Source organism: Trichoderma camerunense (assembly GCF_050948025.1).
Source record: "Trichoderma camerunense strain CBS 138272 chromosome Unknown V8C40scaffold_10, whole genome shotgun sequence".
Taxonomy (NCBI): domain Eukaryota; kingdom Fungi; phylum Ascomycota; class Sordariomycetes; order Hypocreales; family Hypocreaceae; genus Trichoderma; species Trichoderma camerunense.
This window is the reverse complement of record NW_028145360.1, coordinates 1,167,925-1,188,398: the sequence shown is the minus strand read 5'-3', so window position 1 is coordinate 1,188,398 and position 20,474 is coordinate 1,167,925. Positions and strand designations below refer to the sequence as shown.

Sequence of the window (20,474 nt, the reverse complement as noted above, 5' to 3'; positions counted from 1 at the left end):
GACCCCCCCCCCCCCCGGCCCCCCCCCCCCCCCCGCGCCTGCATCTTACAAGAGCTGCATTATATCACTGTCAGAGAGCTGGGCACAAAGAGGAGAGTGATGAAGTCAAAGAAGAGAACAATATGTATTCTAGCCACTCTCCAGCAGCTAGATATTTAATAATGACTATATTTATCTCTGAACCTTCCAAAGCAAAGAGGAAATCCTCTTCTTTTATAGACATCTTTCAAGCCACAAGGTCATAGCTTGAACTTTGACGCTTCTTTGCATCGTGAAAGCTTTTAGGCACCTGACATTTAGTAACTGCTGTTATATTTATATTTCTCTAGTAGCTGCTACTATATATATATTTCTTTCGTCACTGCTATTCTATTTATATTCATCTACTAGTTGTATTATTTTTATACTGTACTAGTTCAACATACTAATCAGATGCCTATATTATTATATAGATATACTTATTTATTTTGCGGTCTTGCTTTTTCTGTCCCCCGCTTGCCTGGAGAGGTGCCCCTGTTGCTGGACCGCCGGGTCGGGGTGCTGTTGATCTCCAGAGCTTCTCGTTGGTGTTGTGTAGCTGCAGTGCTCTAATGACTCGTCACATTTGGGAAACAGCTTGAGATGGATCCTTTACTAGAAGCTGCGCATACCTGATACTGTACCATGTGTTAGTACTTAAATAATTGAATACTACTAGGTATATACTATCATACCTGAATAACATTCATGGTATTTGATACCACCATAGTATGTTGCTTTATACATCTTACATCTGAACCTTGACAAGCCACATACGAATAAGACGGGGTCCACTTCCAGGCACACCCCTGGCGGCGTTTCTCCAGCTTTTCCCTTCCCCTCCACACACGTCGATCCGATCAATAGCAGGGCAGAACCCGCTATAAGCCCGTGCGTTACAGGCGGGATGGAGCGCTGGAGATCAACAAGACCCCGACCCGACGACCCAGTAACAGCCCACCGCCCGCCGTATTCGTGTTTTTGTCCGCCCATCCATGGCTCAACGCCCTTCTCCAAAACCCCACGACCTTTGAAACTTTCCAGACTGCACTTGCACTGCACGTCTTGGGCCAATGGTCAAGCTTTGGCCGCGTGTTGCGCCGATTCCCATCACCACTTGCAGGTACCAGCTGTAACTCTCTCTCTTCATCTTTTACCTTGCGCAACAAGTGAAGCGCGTGCAACTGGACGTCAGTCAAGATGGCGTTTGGCATCCTCGAGCCTAGCTCGGGGGAAAAAGTTCCAGGTAAGGGGAGGGAGCCCATGATGGATATTCGAGTACCTGCAGCAAAAGTCTTGGCGCAGTCGCAACGCAAGATGTGCTTGATACTTTGATACAATCTCGTCTTGTTCTCGGCCAATGACAAACTAACAATGGCTTTCCTCTTCGATATCCAGGCACAACTCATTTCTACGATGATCCTTCGCAGCCCCAGACGGCGACGGAGCAGGACACGATCAGGCTCAAGTGCGACACCAGCGGCAAGACGCCCATCATCCTCGTGCGTCCTCCAGCCAGCCATGAGCCTCAACATCGAGATGAGTAGCTGCAGCTGCACCAGACACTGACTCTCTTTGCGCAACAGGTCCCTCAGCCTTCAGACGACCCCAACGATCCGCTCAACTGGCCTCTATGGAAGCGCGATCTCATCACCTTCACCCTCTGCTGGGCCGGCGTCCTCGCCACGTCCCTCGGCCCCATCCTGGCCGCAAATACCGTCACGCTCTCCCGTCTCCTCACAAAGACGTTTACCAAAGTCGCCCTCCTGACGGGTTACTTTCTCCTCGGTGCCGGCGCTGCTGCCATCTTCTTCGTCCCCTCTGCCCGCGTCTGGGGCAAGCGCCATCTCTTCCTCCTCGGGATCCTCATCATCATCGCCTCGAGTGCCTGGGCCGGGTCCACGGGGACAAATTACGGCAGTTTACTCGGCGCTCGAGTCCTTCAGGGCGTCGGCACCGCTCCCTATGAAAGCCTGCTCAATGCCGCCGTTGGCGACATGTACTTTGTCCACCAGCGAGGAGTGCGCATGGCCTTTACCAACTTGGCAATCTTTGGAGGCGCCTTCTTCACTCCTATTCTGGTCGGAAAGATTACGGCATCGCTGGGCTGGAAGTGGAGCTTCTACTTTGTCTCCATCTTCATGGCTGCCACGCTTCCCGCCGTCTTTTTGCTTTGCCCTGAGACCGCGTATCGCCGAGACACCAAGCTCAACACGGACGTCAACGCAGAAGCCGAGGAGGAGATTAAGCTCCAGCCGCGCGTCGCGACAACCAGCAATCCGCCGTCGGATGAGGAAGAGCTATCAAAGCAACGCACAGGCTTCGTCCTCTTCCCAACCTCGAGAGCACTCCAGCCCATTGGAAATGCCAGGACCCCCAAGAAATCATTCGTCGAATCTCTGTCCCTGTTCGATGGTGCCAAGACAGATGAACGCTACTGGGTGCTGCTGCTCCGGCCATTCCCCCTTATCCTCAACCCTGCCTTCATCTGGGGCTGCCTCATCCAGGGAACCATGATTGGGTGGACCGTCTTCATTGGCGTTCTCGTCGCCGCCATCTTCATCGGCCCGCCCTACTTCTGGGGCGAGGTCCCGGCCGGCTACGCCTATACGGGAGCCTTTGTCGGAGCCCTCTGCGGCTTTGCCATCTCCGGCCTCCTGGCCGACTCCAGCGTCAAGTATCTCACCAGGAAGAACCACGGTGTCTATGAGCCCGAGTTTCGAATCCTGCTGGTCATCCCTATGCTCATCATTGGCGGCATTGGCTTGTTTGGGTTCGCATTGACGGCCGGCAACGTCATTTCTGGCGAGTTCAGCTACATTGTGCCGCTCGTCTTCTTCGGCTTCGAGGTCGCTGGCATGGTGATTGGTGCTGTCGCAAGCTCCTTGTACATTGTCGATGCTTATAGTAAGAAGTTCCCGTTTCTCGTTTTCCCCTGTGAAGTCATGATAGGCCATCATGATATACCTGACGTTGAATGCTAACGACCCGTATAGGAGATCTCACCATCGAAGGCTTCACCCTCATGATCATCTTCAAAAACATCTTTAGCTTCATCCTGACGTTCTTCGCCTATGACTGGCTCATCAAGGGCGGTATAAAGCACACTTTGATTGCCATTTCCATCGTCCAGGTTGTCGTATGCCTCATCAGCATCCCCATGTGTAAGTCTCTCTATACACTCTCTCTGATAAAGCTCCCCTTTCTCTTCTACAATTCCAGTCCACTGACATTTGGTCCATGTAGACGTATTTGGTAAGCGCTGTCGAGCGTTTTACCACCGCCATGACTTGCTGGCTTTGACTGGCTTGCAATAATGGCATTGGCCCCCCGTCGTGTTTCGTTTGCTTTCAGCGCGTGCGAGCATTGAGGACTATCCACTGTGGTGAGATTTCGTGATATTTGCAACTTTGGGGTCTTTCTTTTTCTTTTACGCGATTATAATGGGAACAATGTCTGAAATGATACCAAAAAGCAATCAATGGTGTTACGCTGGTGTACGGGATGTTTTGCTTTTTGTTAATACCACTTAATCAAGGTCTGGAAGAAGGACACATTAATACGATGCGGAGAATGGTGTTCCACTTACATTTAGAGAGACTCACTCCTACTCACTTAATTGACATCACCAGTTATTAAAGGTACAATGGGCGAATTTTGAAAGAAATTTCATATCTTCTTCTTAATTTGGGTATATGACGTTATCCAATCCATCCCTTCCTATCCATGCCACAGCATACTATGTACGACCAGAAGTTTCACTTGCATCAAATTTATGCCTTGACAGCCGCCTCGCCAGTAGAAGCGTTTGCCTTGGCCAGAGTCGACTTCTTGACAAGGCGCAGGCCACCGAGGAGAATAACGAGGGCCTCAAGACCGAGAATGACTCCGAGGGTGACGAGGGCGCCAATGACACCAGCGACGGGCTTGGTGATGTTGCTGTTGTCGGAAGACTTGGCCTCGGGAGTGCTGGAGGCGGTCGAGTTAGCAGCGCAGCTTCCGTCGGTGTTGCCGCAAATCTGGCACCAGTCCTGAGTGTCGGCAATGGCGAACTTGTCCATTCCAGTCTTGAAGTCGTTCCAGCTGAGGGTGGTCTCACTCTGGCCGAACAGGGGGTACGCCTTAAGGCCGTTGGCAGCAGCAGTGCCGTTGGACCAGAGGAAGCGGACGGTGAGATCGTCAGCCGAGGTCTGGGTAGCGCTGGGGGCGACAACCTCGATGACCATGGAGGAGGCATAGTTGCAGATGCCGTAGAATTGGTTGTCGGCGGCGGGCAGTTGGGCGAGGCCGAAGAAGGCCATGAAGGCACCGTAGGCACCGAACTGGATGTTGAAGCGAGGAGCCGTCTTGCCGTCGACAATGGGCTGGAGAGCGGTCATGATCTGGCCGGCGAGAACAGAGCCGGCAATGGCACGGACGGGCTCGCTGCTGTTGAAGGCGAGGTTCCACTCGTGGGTAGAGGCCAGGTCGTAGAGGTTGGTGAGGGTAGAGTTGGTGAGGAGGTTGTCCGAGGGGATGGAGGAGTTGTGGATTGTGGCGACATTGATGTAGTCAAAGACTGAAGAGTTACTGTTAGTGAACTAACTCATCTTACTGGTGAGATTGACGTATGATATGAATACATACTTGAGTAGCCATTCTTAAAAGTGGCTGTAGTAGAGTTGAAGGTGGTGTTAATGACAGGCAGCAGGTTCTGGTAGAAATCCTTGGTGTCGTTGAAAGTGCTCAGATACTCGGGAGTCAAGAAGTAGCTGTTCGAGCTGACCACGGCATCGCTGCAGCCGCTGCTGCCTTGAAGCCAGGCGCTTGACTCGGAATTGGACGAGCTGGCCCCGGAGGTGACGGTGTTGACGGGGATATACTGATATCCACCCAAAGGAGCCTCGACGGTGGTGCCATTGGCCAGCTTCTGAGATCCGGCAGTCTGGTTCGGGGGATACAGGCCCTGGACGAAGACATTGGCCGAGTTCTGCAGCACATTGTCGACCGGGGCTGTGACGGCCAGCTGGGACAGAACAGCCTGGTTGGCGCTGATGCTAGCAATGCGCTGGTCGGCATCGCTGGTGATGTAGCGGTTGCGGTAGAACTCGGCAGAGCTGGCCACCTGCTTGGCTCCCAGGGGGGTCAGGCTGACGGGGTTCCAAGCCTTGGACGTGCGGTCTCCGTGACGGTGGAAGATGTAGACGCCGAGGACCTCCTCAGCGACGGCCGGGGCGACGGCAGCGACCGAGAGGGTTGCGAGGAGGAGCTTGGACTGCATCTTGAAGCTTCGTTGCTGGGGCTGTAGATGGAAGAAAGAAGAAGAAGTGCCTGGTTGCCTGCCTACCTAGTACTTGAATCGTACTGTAGCTGTCGCGATCGGGAGGAGAAGAAACAAGAGGAGGGCGTGAGAGGAGGATTGGGCATATACACCCGCATACTTATACGCCAGCCTCGAAGCTGATGTACAGCAAAGTAAAGCAAAGCATCCATAGTAGCATGATATCGGGCCCTGTCCATCCCATGCCTTGGCGACCCATTGCTTCCCTGCCTGTGACCCAAAGCAGGCATGTGTGAGCGAGCCGTTTGCAGAACAAGCTTTGCTAGACCCAATTAGCCCGGGACTTTTTCTCACAGGCCTGCAAGCTGCAGAGTGGAGAGCTTTGGACGGCAGCGAATTGAAGCCGTCGAGGGCGCAAAAGAGTGGCGTTGAGAGATGCAGAAAAGCCCCGCCGGGAGGGGAAGCAGAAGAGCAGAAAAAGCAGAGGTTGCAAGGTTGGGGCGGGATTGTCGTGTGGCTCGCGTAAAGCTTGAGAGGGGCGATCTAGGGGCCTTGGGGTGGCCTGTAGGAGCCCTAAAAGGTTAGGTGGTATGGAGGCTTTTAGGGGCCGGGGGGCTGGAAGACGGAAGCTGGAAGATCGGCAGAGGGGCAGGGCGGAAGCTTCCTGGGCGGACAGCTCCGATTAAAGACGAGAGGGCTCAATTCAGGCTCCGGGACAGCTTCTTTCTTCCTTGACTCTCACAGACAGCAACTTGTCTCGATATTCTTATAACCTACATGTTAACCTCACATCAGATGGCATTTTATGGTGGAAACTCCAATGAATAGGACTCTTCACCACCATCACCATCATCTTTCTCACAGCTCACTCCCGCAGATGCTATAGTATATACTATTGACGCTAAACCCCCATCCAGCACCCTCCTCCGTTCTCGTCACCTGCAAAACAACTTCCCCGAACGACGCCAAGCCGACATGCCACCTCCATCACCACCACCACCCAAAAATCCCCGCCCACCCGGAGATACTCCCACAACGCCATTGGCCGTAATCAGCTCCAGCCCGGCCTGCGATTCCCGACAACCGCCTGCTTTCTCCCCTCAAGGTGGGGTTTGGCCGATAAGAGCAGCTGGCCCGAAAGGCGAAGGCGAAGAGCAAAGGCATCGGAACAGACACTTGCAACCTGAGCAGGATTCGGGTTCATGGCTGTGGCCACCTGGAGGAATCTTGGTGCCATGGCGCTCAGCTAACGAGTTTAATTGACCGAGTTATATCTCACTCTTCAGGCCCATCTTCCAATGATCTAGAAGCGCAGCCAAGCATCTGGGTGCTCCGTTGCCACCGCCAAAAGCAAATCTGGATACTCAAACTCAATCAGACTCGGACTATTCCCGCGCCGTCTCTGCGCCCTCTTTCGGCCTACTTGGAAGGCAGACATCATTGATTTGTTTCTTTTCAGCTCATGGATTTTCTAGTTTCTCCGATTGTCCTAGCATGTGAATGAGGCAAACCGCCGTTATCTACAGTTGATACTGCCATCTGCCGTTTTACCGCGGGGTTGAAGAATTCAGCTTGGTTATCTCGAAGTCGATGTCCATCAGTAATGAAATGATAATGATTGCTCTTGATTGACGGGTGAAACATCTCCGAGGACGCAGTACCAGGGCAATCGGATCCGCTGAGATGCATGCTTTAATTTTTTTCGGCAGACTAGCCTCATGTCAGCTTCTCACACATGCGGTACCAAGCTTACCGAGATTGATACGAGGTACGAGTGCCGTACATTGCGCTATTGATCTTTTCAGCTTGGCATTGGTAGTAGATATTGCTTTGTGGGGTCATATTCCGTACAGACAAAGGTAAAGTATCCATGTATGGCGCCGATGGTCATGAGTCTGTTGTTTGAGTTGACTCTCCTCTGAGAAGCAATAGAGTTGTGGAAATGCCAATAGTATCCATGGATGTTCAGCCTCGGGTGAGTAAAGGGCGCCTTGTGGATGCTTATAACTTCAGAACTTCTCAACGCTACGGCCCGTTGAAGTTCAATCTGTGCTGTTTTGCATATCAGTAGTGGTCAGCTCTTTAGGGAATGCGTATCTCTTCAGCTCCCCAATCTTGCTATGCAGCATCCCGTACCGTAGCCAATATCGAATACTCCTACCTACCTAAGGTAGTATACAAATACACCCAAAGTAGTAAAATAGTAGAAAAATAGAGCTATATTAGTCAATACTTACATGTAAGTGAATGTTTGTAGTAGTAAATGAACGGCGTTCTTTCACATCTGGTTTCGATCTCGATTTTCACCAGTCGCTGGGGTGCTGAATACTTAGCTACTCCCAGTCTCTAAAAGAAAAATGTCAAGAATCAAGAAGGGCAATGGCATCTTATTAGTCATCCCAAACATGAGCTATTTCCGTTTTCATCATCTAAACTTGCATACCACCTCTAGATGGAGGACACCAGGAAGTTCTTTTACAACGGCAGGCATCACCTTAGTCAGCGCCATTCTTACCTCGCACAACTTGGTCAAGAGATGCGAGGCATTCTACACTTTTACAACCAATTGCGACCAATATGCAACGATTATGACAACGTATCATCTTGTCGGTCCAATAGCCACCGTATGGCTGACTTGGCGGAGGATGCTGTGGTTATCTGGATTTGCTGCCTGAATATCAGCCCAACGGACTCCACGAACTTAGCGAGAAACTGCGGCGACCAACTCAACAACGCACCCAAGATGGAAGCCATCCTCACAAACACCCATCGTCTGATATGCTTTCTTACCGCCAGAAAACACCCTAAAATATGTCCAAGAGAAACTCTGAGCTTAGTGATAACCAGCAACCCATATTAGGAGAGAGGGGGGGGATGAAGGACGGTGATGATGCGGCGGCTCCTCTGCGGAAGTTGAAGCCTGATGAATATACCGTCGGGTGGATCTGCGCCATAAAGGTAGAGTACGTTGCTGCGCAAGAGTTTCTTGATGAAGAACACGAGGGGCCGGAATATGTGCCACCTCATGACAACAATAACTATGCATTAGGCAGCATCGGGAAGCACAATGTTGTCATCGCCACCCTCCCCATGGGAGAATACGGGATATCGTCGGCAGCAGCTGTTGCTAGGGACATGATGCACTCCTTTCAGAACGTTAGGATCGGGTTGATGGTCGGCATCGGGGGCGGAGCTCCAAGCAAACGCCATGACATCCGTCTTGGTGACATTGTAGTCAGCGCTCCAAGGAACGGCAACGGTGGGCTGCTCCAGTACGACTTTGGCAAGAATATTCAGGGCCAGGAATTCTTGGCTACGGGATTTTTGAACCAACCACCCGTTGTTCTGCGGACAGCACTGGCAGGGATCCAGGCCCAATATGAGAGAAAAGGCCATCGGATTGAAGAAGCAGTCAATAGTGTCCTTGAGAACAACAAGAGGCTACGCCGCCAGTATAAGAAACCGGACCAAAGCAGTGACAGGCTATATCCCACTGGAGTCGTCCATCCAAACACCAAGGAAAGCTGCATCGTTACATGTGATGAATCTGAGCTGATAAAACGACCTGAAAGAGATGAGGACGAGGATAGCCCGGCAATTCATTATGGCCTCATTGCTTCAGCAAACCAACTGATGAAGAACGCCTTACTTCGAGATAAGCTTACAGCAGAGAAAGACGTATTATGCTTCGAGATGGAGGCGGCGGGACTGATGAACCATTTTCCCTGCTTAATTATCCGCGGTATATGCGACTACTCAGATTCCCACAAGAACAAGGAGTGGCAAGGCTACGCAGCCATGGTAGCAGCTGCGTATGCAAAAGACCTTTTATACCGGATCGCTCCGAGTAGTGTCACAGCAGAGCAGAGGATCATCGATATTATCTCAGGTAAGCTTCAGCACTGTTAACTATTATTAATTTAACGCTTATCTACTAATACACGAGTGTGGTAGATGTTCAAGAAACAGTTAACGGCATGGAAAAGAATGTCCATAAATTGGTCCATAAACAATATAGCCAAGAGCACCAAGCTATCCTGGGCTGGCTTACGCCGATTGACTATGCTCCACAGCACAACGATTTTATTAGCAGGAAACAAGAAGGAACAGGCCAGTGGTTCTTAGAGTCGACAAAGTTCGAAACATGGCTGAATACTAAAGGACAGACATTATTTTGCCCCGGCATCCCTGGAGCTGGCAAAACCATCATCACAGCAATAGTGGTCAACCATCTGTTAGCCAATTTTCGGAACGACCCGCAAGTCGGTATTGCGTACGTGTATTGCAACTTTCGGCAACAAGACGAGCAAACGGCTGAAAAGTTGCTCACGAGCCTGCTAAAGCAGCTAGCTCAAGCCCAATCATCTCTACCAAAGATCGTCGAAGATCTCTACAGCAAACACGAGAAGAGCCGGACACGGCCATTGCTTGATGAAATCACGACAGCGCTTCATTCTACTGCTGCAGCATATTCAAGAATCTTTATCATAATTGATGCTCTTGACGAATGCCAAGATTTGAGTCGGCAAAGGCTCTTAGATGAAATATTCGCCCTTCAGACTAAGACCGGGGCAAATATCTTTGCGACTTCTCGGATTAGTGACACTATAAAGAGGCGCTTCGATAGATGTCTAACTGTCGAGATTTCTGCGGACGAAAAAGATGTACTAGCTTACTTAGACGGGCAAATGTCACTGCGGCGCTCGGATATTGTCAATGATGACATTCGAGACACAATCAGGGCCGGAGTGTTTAAAGCTGCCGATGGAATGTATGCCACATGGCCCTTTAATTCAAAAGAGCCACTGAATTGACGCTGATATTAGGTTTCTCCTTGCAACTTTTCATATCAACACAATCATGAGCCAGCCCACAAGAGGAGAAATTAAGGAAGTCTTGCAAAAGTTGGGCAGAGGGGTGGAAGGGTTACATGATATATACAAGCAAGCCATGGAGAGAATCGAGGGCCACACAGACGCTATTCGATCTCTTGCAAAGCGGATCTTGACTTGGATTACTCTCGCCAAAAGACCTCTCTCTATCACAGAGATGCAGCATGCGCTTGCAGTAAGAGAACATATGACGGCATTCGACACCGACTACGTGCCTGATGCGAAGGTTCTAAAGTCTGTATGTGCTGGGCTGGTGGCGACTGATGAAGAGAGTGGAATTATCCGGCTAGTCCACTACACAACTCAAGAATATCTCCAGAAGACGAAGGAAACTTGGTTTCCGGAGGGAGAGTCTTATATCGCGAAAATCTGCGTTACATACCTGTCATTCAATACCTTCAGCCCCTGCCACAGGCACGGTGAAATTGAAAAGCGTCTGTGGTCCTACCCGCTATATCGTTACGCCATAGATAACTGGGGACATCACGCTCGAGACGCTTCCACATTAGGTCAGGAAGTCATGGACTTTCTTGAATGCGAGACGAAGGTGGAGGCGTCGTGTCAGGCAATGTCGAAAGTCAGACCCCAGGTAATTTCTTGGAGCGATCAAGTTATTTTTACAAAAATGACGGGGCTGCACCTGGCGTCGTGCTTCGGGATTGAGAGAGCAACCGACTACCTGCTTGAAAAGGGCTACAGCCCTGATATAAGGGATAAACAAGGCAAGACCCCTTTATCTTGGGCTGCAGACAGTGGTAGTGTAGCTGTCGCTGCAAGGCTGCTAGCGACGAAACGAGTTGAAGCAGACTCGAGTGATAATTGGAACAACACGCCATTATTTTATGCAGTCACGAACAACCATGAGGGAGTTGTCAAGCTGCTTCTCGAAGCCGGCGTCAATGTCGACTCAAAAAATGACTATTACAGACACACTCCCCTGTTGAAGGCTGCAGCAAACGGAAATGTCGCCATCGCTAGGCTACTCCTCAAACACGGGGCGATGGTTGACCTGAAACCTAATAGGGGTGAACCTATTACACCACTCGTTTCAGCTATCCAGTGCGGGCACGAGGAAATTGTACAGCTTCTTCTTGACAATGGTGCCAACATGGAAAAGGACTGCAATAGCCAGGAAATGCTACTGTTGTACCCAATTCGAGAGCGTGAGGCTGCAGACTGGTCGCTACGCAGCATAGGATTAAATATTTACAAAACAACACCACTATCATGTGCAGTAAATCGTGGGCATGTGGCTATTGTTAAGCGATTCCTGGATAAAGGTTTTGATATCAACTTGAAGGATCAACAGGGTCGAACCCCGCTCATATTGGCGGTGGAGTTCGGGCATGTGGCTATTGTTCAGCTATTGCTTCATAGAGGAGCTGATATCAACTTGACGGATAGTAACAGCGGCCGGACTCCGTTATCATATGCGGCAGAGAGGGGCCACACAGCCATCGCTCAGCTGTTGCTAGATAAAGGCACTGACTTTGTGTCAATGGATGAGGAAATTGGGTCAAAACCGCAGTTACTGACAAGACTTACATCGAAAGGAGACATGTCCAACATCCAGCAGCCACTTGGCTGTCTGATAGACAGAATTTGCCCTGAGTATCGCAGAACACCGCTATCATACGCAGTAGGGAACGGGCATATAGCTACTGTTCAGCTATTGCTTAATAAAGGTGCTAATGTTCACTTGGAGGATAAATTCGGACAGCCACCGCTATCATACGCAGCTTGGAAGGGGCATGAGACTATTATTTGGCTACTGCTTGATAAAGGCGCTTATATCGACCCAAAAAATGACGCCGGGCGGACACCGCTATTATACGCAGTAATGAAGGGGCATCAGGCTATTATTCGGCTACTGCTTGATAAAGGTGCTAATGTTCACTTGGAGGATAAATTCGGGCGGACACCGCTATCATATGCGGCAGAGAAGGGGCATAAGGCCGTTGTTCAGCTACTTCTCGACGCAGGCGCTTATATCGACCCAAAGGATGACGCCGGGCAGACACCGCTATCATTGGCACGATACAGAGGACACTGGGAAGTTACGCAGTTACTATTAAACAAAGGTACTGAAAGCGTAACCCTCCTATCTTATGATGTAGATAACAAAGCTAGTTCTTCTCCCCTTCAGGGGCTATAACAGAAGACAAGCTTTATATAGCTACCTCTTTGCCTTGGCATGTGGATTCGCAAGTTCTTTCATAAATGTAATTAAGTAAAAGAAAGAATATGTTTCAAGTATACGCGCTCATAAAAATGTGTACTCTGTATACGAGCTAGAAATAACTCTGAAATTGCTGTGCTTTAAATTCTATGGCTGTTAATAGAACAGCCTCGATATGCCTCATGTCGTCTAAGTCAAGAATTCTCCGTCCCATCACCCAAACGCCACATCTTTCTTCTTTCTCTTCTCTTCGTTCCAGCTTCTCTTAAAGCTTAGACTTGTCCTTCTTTCCTCCCTTCAGACCCTCGGAAATCTGTTCCGACTTGAGAAAGTCAGGGTATTCAACACCTGCATCCACACCAACCGTATAGGCTCCCTGTCTTCTCCACGAAGCACCGTCCACGGGGATAATCTGGCCGTTGATGTAGCTAGAGGCATCGCTAAAAAGGAACACTGTCGCATCCGCAATGTCTTTGACTGTGCCGTATCGTCCGGAGGGAATCGTCTTTGCGAACTTGGCAATCTCCTCCGGCCTGCTGCTCGCCAGGCGGGCCATGCCCTCGGTGTCGGCGATGGGGCCGGGAGCGATGACGTTGGCGACTACACCACGGGGGCCGTACTCGAGCGCAACGTTGGCGATGAGTGAGTCCACGGCGGCTTTGGCGGCGGAGACGTGCGACTGGAAGGGCATGCCGGTGTAGTGGAAGGTTGCTGAGACGGCGATGATGCGGGGGGTCGAGCTCTGGAGGAGGTAAGGGATTGTGGCCTTGATGGTGTTGTAGGTGCCGATCACGTCAATGTCCATGACGGTCTTGAAGGCGTTGGAGCTGATTTTGTCGATGGAGGCGACAAAGTTGCCCGCCGCACCAGCACTGTTGGGCTCTGTTGTCAGTATCGCATTCGCTGTTGGGGGGAGCAGCGCACAGGAATGGCTCCTCACATTACATAGTCAATGCCTCCAAGCTCCTTGACGCATCGCGCAGCCGCGGCCTCGAGGCTCTCAATCTATTGTCGGGACCGTCGTCAGCAACTGGCTGTACATCTTGTTTGCGGTTCAAGGGCCAGATCCAATTTACCTTGCGCACGTCGCATTCTCCAATGCCAATGACCTTGGCACCCGGCCGAGCTGTTGCAATGTCCTTGGCCGCAGCCTCCGTCTTGCTGGCGTTTCGGCCTAGGATACAGGCGTTCGCTCCGAGTCGGACCATTGCTCTGGTCTGCATGCTGCAGATGGTGCCTGCGCCGCCGGTGACGAAGATGACCTTGTCCTCTGTGGGCGAGCAAACATTGGGTTAGCCACACGTGTCGCGTGTCTGTGTCATTTCCATGCGCAGGCGACTCACTGAAGATGTTGTCTCGCCATATGGCGCTCAAGTATTTGGATTCGGGGACCGACATTGTTGCGACGCGATGTCTGTGTTGTTGGGAGAGGATGAATGAAGGAACAATCGGTGTGCGGTTGGACGGGTTGGACAGAGACAGAGGAGGGAGAATCTTGGGGACTGAATCAACGAGGCAGAGCGACGGTTGATATTGATATATTTGCCTGACCGTTAGCCGTTATCCGTCGGTCCAACCGGAAAATAGTGACAGTGACAGTGACAATGGCAGACGATGCATGGCGAAATCGAGCAAGATTACAGATAGTATGGAGTCGATGTAAGCTTGAAGGATCCCCAGAATGCGCATGTGCCTCGGTAAGCCGGTATTTCGGAGTGGGGCGCCGTTAAAAGTGGCCGCGGCGAAACCGATTAGTAGTCGCAGATTCTGGGGTAAAAATTCCATGGAGGGCTTTTGGTTTGGTGCGATGGTTTTACTGTCAATGTTTCTTTTGCTTCCGAGTGGTTGAGCTTGATTTTAGTTAGGGGGTGGTTTTTTGCCACTGGCGATGCTAAAAATCCGCGGGGAATGGATGGACAGGGAAGTTCGCATTCGCATTCACATGTGGGTTGGTTCAAACGCCAACGCCAACCAGAATTGAATTGGGCCTTCTCGTATCGAATGTTCCATTTTGAACATGGTTGCAATTACACACATCTTGGCATTGTTGGGGAAGCTATTCATGCCCATATATTGTTGGTTCCTTGCTGGATTCAGAGCGGCAAGCACAACGAACATGGAGACGGAGAATCTCTTTAGCAGTACACCATTTAAAAGTTTCCATTGGCGCTTTGAGAGGAAACATCAGGCTTGGTCACATGTATCACTGCCCAGACAATACCTACACAAGGCACACCATATATCTCGTCTCACTTGATTCCCTGCTTGCTTTGGAAAGACACTCTACTCACCTGACACTGACTTGATGCTGTGAAACATTCAGTCGGGGAGCCAACATGTGGTCGATGGATGGAAAGGACACCATCTCGTCTGGCTTCAACAAGGGTTTACCTTGTTATGGCGGCTCGAGTATTTCTCATGCTTACTGCTGACTCTGTACACAGATGCCAGAGAGAGCGGTAAATCTGTTGATTTCACTCTGGATGTAGCATGGTCAGGCGATTCATCGACGTGATAGCAGCACATTGAATGGAACCTGATTCCTCATCAATTCGAGGGGACTCGAGTTGAATAAGAGTTAATAACGGGTACAGCCCTACATAGGTGGTATCACCAAGTTATTCCGTGTAACTGCTCCAAATAAGCGCACGTGCTAATCAGTACCTCGCAATTGGAATACGTAGAGATTGATACATTGGATTCAAGCATTTATCTCCCTCCTATCACGCCAGTCCCCCTCACATTCAATACTCGAATCAGCAATCGCAGCATGAAGGCATTGATCGAATAAATCAATCAATGCCAAACACACACAGAGTGCAGGGTGCCTGCATGCATTGAGTGAGCTGGCACCGCATTTTCTCCGCTTCGGAACCTAGCCCAGACAAAAAGAACACGCACGCAGCCCAGTAAAACTTGCCGCCACGCCCCAAAAATTACAGCAGCACAGGCCAATGCCAGCGTTATCCCTGCCCCCTACAAGTCCACTGCAGTCCACTACAGTCCACTACAGTCCACTACAGTCCACTAACAGTCCACCACGCCTCGCCCTGGCCCTGCTATTCGCCAGCCGGTAACAGGCTCCAGCTCCGCGTCCTGAGTGACGAACGAAACACCTCCAGCTAGCCTTGCCCATATTTCATCGTGCATGCAGCCTCTACTAGTATTCTACTCCGTACCAACATCAGCTCAGCTAATTTCACTTCAACATCCCCCACCAGCATCAAATATCGCAAAAGCTATCGACACCACTGCATCGTGTACACATGTTGGACTGAGTACCGCCTGTCGCCACTCATCCGCCCTACTCGGACGATTCCCATTGCCAGCCTTTGCGCCCGCCCAGCGCTGGGGGGTGCCCGAAGCTGCAGTCAGAAATATATAGACTAGGGAGCACCGCGGACCTTGACCTTGTCCAGCTAGGAGAGAGCTGGGGCGAAAAACAACATAACCCAGGCGATCTCGATTTCGATTTGCTGCCCGAGCACCCAACAATGCCCAACTCGCTGGACCGAGCTGTGCGATTCTCCGGCGGCAGCGACGACGACGAAGGCGTTGCATCCAACCTGCTCCTGCAGCACATGAAGCACGCCATGATCGAAGACGAGGACTCGTCTCCTGAGTCCAACGGCGCCGACCACAACACCATCGAGCGTCAGGATGAGCTGGGATCGCTCAGCAGATATGCTGACGCCCCAAACAGCATCACCGGCTCGCTGAGCTCGTTGCCGCCCGGCACGCACATCAATGGCGGCCCGCCTCCCAAGCGGCCCAGCGCGGGAGAGGCCGACGCGCCGTATACTCTTCAACGTCCCTCGGCCCCCGTGCGAATGCCCTCCAATACGTACAACCCTTCCACATCACGAAAGCCCGCTCCGCAGTCACAGGCGTCCTTCTCAGAGGGAGCCCGATCCTCGTCCAAGACGCGACCGCGGCAGAGCGACAGCCGCTTTCGGGCGCAAGAGAGAGCATACGTCCAGACACTGCGACAAGGAGGCTACACGGGCGAATATTTTAGTCAGTTCCAGACACAAACCGGAAATGAATCGGACTCGGAGGGTGAGACCCCATCCTCTGAGGGTCCCTTTGACGACCGCCTCGACCAAGAGACCATCATGTTTTACGGCAACGACGACATACAGCCGACGGAAGAAGACATCTCAATACCCGAAAACCGGGAACGGTTGGAGTGGCACGGTATGCTGGAGGCCGTATTGACGGGAGATGTCGTCCGGCAGGAGAAGAAGCGCCTGATCAATGCTACCGATACCACCACCAACAGGGCGACATACAGACAAGAGCTGTGGCTCGAGCTCCGAGCTGAATCATGTGGAAGGCGTCTTCCGGTTCAGAAGCGCATGATGGAGGATGGCCGGGCGACCGTGGATCGTCTCTTGGACGAGGTCATCAACTTCGAAGTCAAGGGAACCAACGAGGCGGGGAAGCCACCCTACGAGCAAGTCAAGGACGTGGTCAAGAAGATTGAAAAGTGCCAGAGCATGTATCCTTCTTGGACAGCTCTCGTCGCTGAGCACAAGACTGCCGTTTCCCCCCAGTTCTTGGAAGCCTACGAAGCCATCATGTCTTGGTATAACACAAACGAGATGATCAACACCGAGCTCGCCATTCTTAAGAAGTGGGTCGGAAACGATGAGTTGGACTTTTCCAGGACCAAGCAGCGTTCCCCGGCCGTCGATGGCATCACCACGGATGAGACTTCGTTCCTCGATAGGCTGATGAAGGAAGATGGTCTCCAGTCGCTGTACAACGAGAACGCAAAGGTTATCCTCAGGGGCGATTTGGTCCAGTTGGGAATGCTGGTGCCAATATCAAACGTCATCAAAAAAGCAAAGGAGACGCTGATCTACAACTCGATCCCTTTCCAGAAACGACACCTGCCGCCATACCTCGATGAGCTGCTGACCCTCATCAGCTTTCCTTCACGCCTGATTGAGGAGATTACCAAAACGCGACTGGAGTATGCTAAGAAGATGAAGGACACGGCCCAGCAAAATCCGTTGATGCAAGATCAGATGATCTCCCAGTTCCAGCTGCTCCTGCGGTTCGCCATCAGGATCAAGACTGAGTATCTCGAGATTGAGAAACCGGAACCCGGGTGGGACCTGCCTCCCTGCATTGATGAGACGTTCGATGCGGTGGTGCTGGGGGCCCTCAAATACTATTTCAAGCTGCTCAACTGGAAGCTCACCGGTAATAAAAACACCTTCAAGGAAGCCGAGCTGTTGTTTCAGGAGTGGGACTTTGCCAACCTGATTGGCGGAAACCTTCAACGCGGTAACATTGAGGTTGCAGAGCAGTTTAGTTCGCTGACGTTGAAGGCCTTTAAGCGCCTGAGCACCATGTTTGAGAGAGAGCTCTTGGAGAAGCCCAACGAGAGCGGGCCAGAGATGAGCAAGCGATACAAGGCCGCCTTGGATTCTGTGCGCGTCCGGCAGAGGATGCTTCAGCGCTTTTCGAGGAGGCTGAGCGAAAACTACGAGCACGCCTGCGACTTTAACATCTCTCTGGGGCCGGGAGAGCTGCAGGTATTTTACGACCACCTGGTGGCGTCGGGCCACTTCCAGGTGGACACGTACGGCGTGTTTGAGTCTCTGAACATCTACTTGATTGCGTCTCCAGAAATGAGGCACAGGCTTGACGATATCTCGCCCATGTTGGCCATTACCTCTGCTGATCGATTCGCCGACGATTCCGGCGATCAGTACGTCCTCATCCTCAAACCAGAGGCCCGCCTTTCATGGTTTGGCGAGGTCGTGGGCGTGCCGGTCAAGGAGCAGAATATTGAGATGAAGACCGGGCAAGTTCGGCTCTGCACCACGGGAAGCGATGCCATCGCCAACGCGCGAAGGAACTTTCTCGACGCCATCGACATGCACCTTGACCTGGCATTGGAGTCGCGGCCCAACATTCACAAGGTCCACACGAGGCTGGCCGATATTCGCAGCACGGCCTACAAGCTATCCAACGCATTCATGGAGAGCGTCGAGGTTATCAGGAAACAGACAAGAGGCAAGGATTGCCAGGAGCTCATTCAAACGTGCTTCATTTCGGCCACGGAATTTGGCCAGCGTTCACTCTTATACATGGACGCCAACCGACGACAGATGAACAACATCCAACTGACCAAGCTGGCGCTGGACTGGGTCAGCTTCATCTGCGATGACTGCGTGGCGTCGGATCGAAGAACATTCAGGTGGGCGGTGACTGCTCTCGAGTTTGCCATGGGCATGACTCGCGGGCGCCACATCTTGGGTCTGGGCCAGGAGGAGTATGAAAGGGTGCGTGCCAAGGTCGGCGGGTGCATGTCTGTCCTGATCTCGCACTTTGACATTATGGGGGCGAGATCCAGCTTGGCCGCCCAAGCCGAGAAGGAAAGAATCGAAAATCTTGTGAGTCAGTTTAGGAAGGACAAGAACAAGATGCTGGACGACGACGAGGCCACGCTGGGTGTTACCGAGCAGCGACTGGAGAAGCTCATTCGCGTGGACGAGTTTCGGCAAGATAAGGAGGCCGAGCGGCGAGCACTGGGCCGAGTGCTGGAGACGAACAACGAGGCCGACCGATCGCTAGCCTACCTATCGGCGTCGGCGACAAACGTCACGGTGCGATGGCAGCAGGGTCAGTTTGTGGGCGGAGGCACATTTGGCAACGTGTACGCAGCTATGAACTTGGACACGGGCCATCTGATGGCGGTCAAGGAGATTCGGCTCCAGGACCCCAAGCTGATCCCCACGATTGCCGAGTCGATTCGCGAGGAGATGCGGGTGCTGGAAGTGCTGGACCACCCCAACGTTGTATCATATCACGGCATCGAAGTGCACCGAGATCGCGTGTACATCTTCATGGAGTTTTGCTCTGGAGGGTCCCTGGCCAGCCTGCTGGAACACGGCCGCATCGAAGAGGAAGAGGTCATTATGGTGTATGCGCTGCAGCTGCTAGAGGGCCTCGCGTATCTACATGAGAGTGGAATAGCTCATCGAGATATTAAGCCTGAGAGTGAGTCTTTCTTAACTACAATCTGCTTTTTTTTCTGTTCTGGTCGGAAAATGCTAACATGAATCATCAGACATTCTTCTCGACCACAATGGCATTATCAAGTATGTAGACTTTGGCGCTGCCAAGCTCATTGCTCGTCAGGGGCGAACAATGGCCGCCGATCTACACGCCACAAAGCCAAACAAGTCCATGACCGGAACTCCCATGTACATGTCGCCCGAGGTGATCAAGGGCGATAACCCCGGTAAGGCTGGGTCGGTGGACATCTGGTCCCTGGGATGCGTGATTCTCGAAATGGCAACTGGACGACGGCCATGGGCCAATCTGGACAACGAATGGGCCATCATGTACAACATTGCCCAGGGCAACCCGCCGCAGCTCCCGTCGCCAGAGCAGCTCAGCCCTTCGGGCATCGACTTCCTCACCAAGTGCTTTACACGAGATCCTAAGCAGAGATCGACGGCAATAGAACTGCTGCAGCATGAGTGGATAATGACCATCAGAAACCAAGTAGTCGAGCCGGCGACGCCCAGCGATGCTAGTGGATCGTCTCTGTCGCCGTTTGTGTCGGCCACGTCGACCAGGACCAGCGTTGGGCCAGATGGATTTTACTAAGGGGCGAAACAAGGTGCAGTTTATAAACGAAAAAGGCCTTTTGCTTTTTCTTTTATTCTTTTCTCTCTTTGGTTCGTACCGGAGTGGGAATTTTGGCTTCTTCTTTTTCTTCTGCTTTGCTTCTTCTCTTCTTTTGCCGTTGACATATGCAAATGACATGGAACCATCAATAAGCGAGCATTACATGGAGGATTAACGGATTTTGCACGTCATTTACTTGTTATTTGGCTCTCTTGTTATTCCTTCCCCTTTTTTTATTTTTTTTTATTTCAGCAGCCTTTGAACAAATATGGGAGGAAAGGGTGATATTTTGCTTCGACGATACCTACACACACACAAAGATTGCATCAGGGATGAGAGTCCGGAGTTGGTATGCCAATGTTTGACACTTTACATGCAAACAAAGAAACTGGACAGCCTGGATAATTGGTGGGCGGGAAATTGACATGGAGGAAATACGGGCTATTCGAGGAGGGGATGAAAGGATATGAAC

General features: G+C 51.5%; 5 protein-coding genes across 5 annotated transcripts; 3 read left to right on the top strand and 2 right to left on the bottom strand.

The window, feature by feature from the left end:
* The first annotated feature begins 1,065 nt into the window (after positions 1-1,065).
* On the top strand, positions 1,066-3,780 carry V8C40DRAFT_247233 (major facilitator superfamily domain-containing protein). The gene is made up of 5 exons (XM_083216283.1): positions 1,066-1,264; positions 1,417-1,520; positions 1,605-2,925; positions 3,015-3,182; positions 3,265-3,780. The coding sequence occupies exons 1-5, from the start codon at positions 1,219-1,221 to the stop codon at positions 3,333-3,335; spliced, it is 1,710 nt and encodes a 569-aa protein (XP_083072755.1). The 5' UTR covers positions 1,066-1,218; the 3' UTR covers positions 3,336-3,780.
* On the bottom strand, positions 3,584-5,419 carry V8C40DRAFT_247231 (histidine phosphatase superfamily). The gene is made up of 2 exons (XM_083216282.1): positions 4,645-5,419; positions 3,584-4,576 (listed from the first exon to the last, which is right to left on the bottom strand). The coding sequence occupies exons 1-2, from the start codon at positions 5,276-5,278 to the stop codon at positions 3,792-3,794; spliced, it is 1,419 nt and encodes a 472-aa protein (XP_083072754.1). The 5' UTR covers positions 5,279-5,419; the 3' UTR covers positions 3,584-3,791.
* A 2,182-nt stretch (positions 5,420-7,601) lies between these two features.
* V8C40DRAFT_247227 (ankyrin repeat-containing domain protein) lies at positions 7,602-12,421 on the top strand. Its single transcript, XM_083216281.1, has 3 exons — positions 7,602-9,167; positions 9,233-10,049; positions 10,105-12,421. Exons 1-3 carry the CDS (start codon positions 8,090-8,092, stop codon positions 12,323-12,325), a joined length of 4,116 nt encoding a protein of 1,371 aa, XP_083072753.1. The 5' UTR covers positions 7,602-8,089; the 3' UTR covers positions 12,326-12,421.
* V8C40DRAFT_247223 (SDR family oxidoreductase) lies at positions 12,397-14,193 on the bottom strand. Its single transcript, XM_083216280.1, has 4 exons — positions 13,693-14,193; positions 13,426-13,619; positions 13,290-13,354; positions 12,397-13,221 (listed from the first exon to the last, which is right to left on the bottom strand). Exons 1-4 carry the CDS (start codon positions 13,745-13,747, stop codon positions 12,615-12,617), a joined length of 921 nt encoding a protein of 306 aa, XP_083072752.1. The 5' UTR covers positions 13,748-14,193; the 3' UTR covers positions 12,397-12,614.
* Positions 14,194-15,942: 1,749 nt separating this feature from the next.
* On the top strand, positions 15,943-19,981 carry V8C40DRAFT_275266 (uncharacterized protein; the record flags this gene model as incomplete). The annotated part of the gene is made up of 2 exons (XM_083220683.1): positions 15,943-19,366; positions 19,437-19,981. 2 exons carry the CDS (start codon positions 15,943-15,945, stop codon positions 19,979-19,981), a joined length of 3,969 nt encoding a protein of 1,322 aa, XP_083072751.1.
* Between the last annotated feature and the right edge of the window lie 493 nt (positions 19,982-20,474).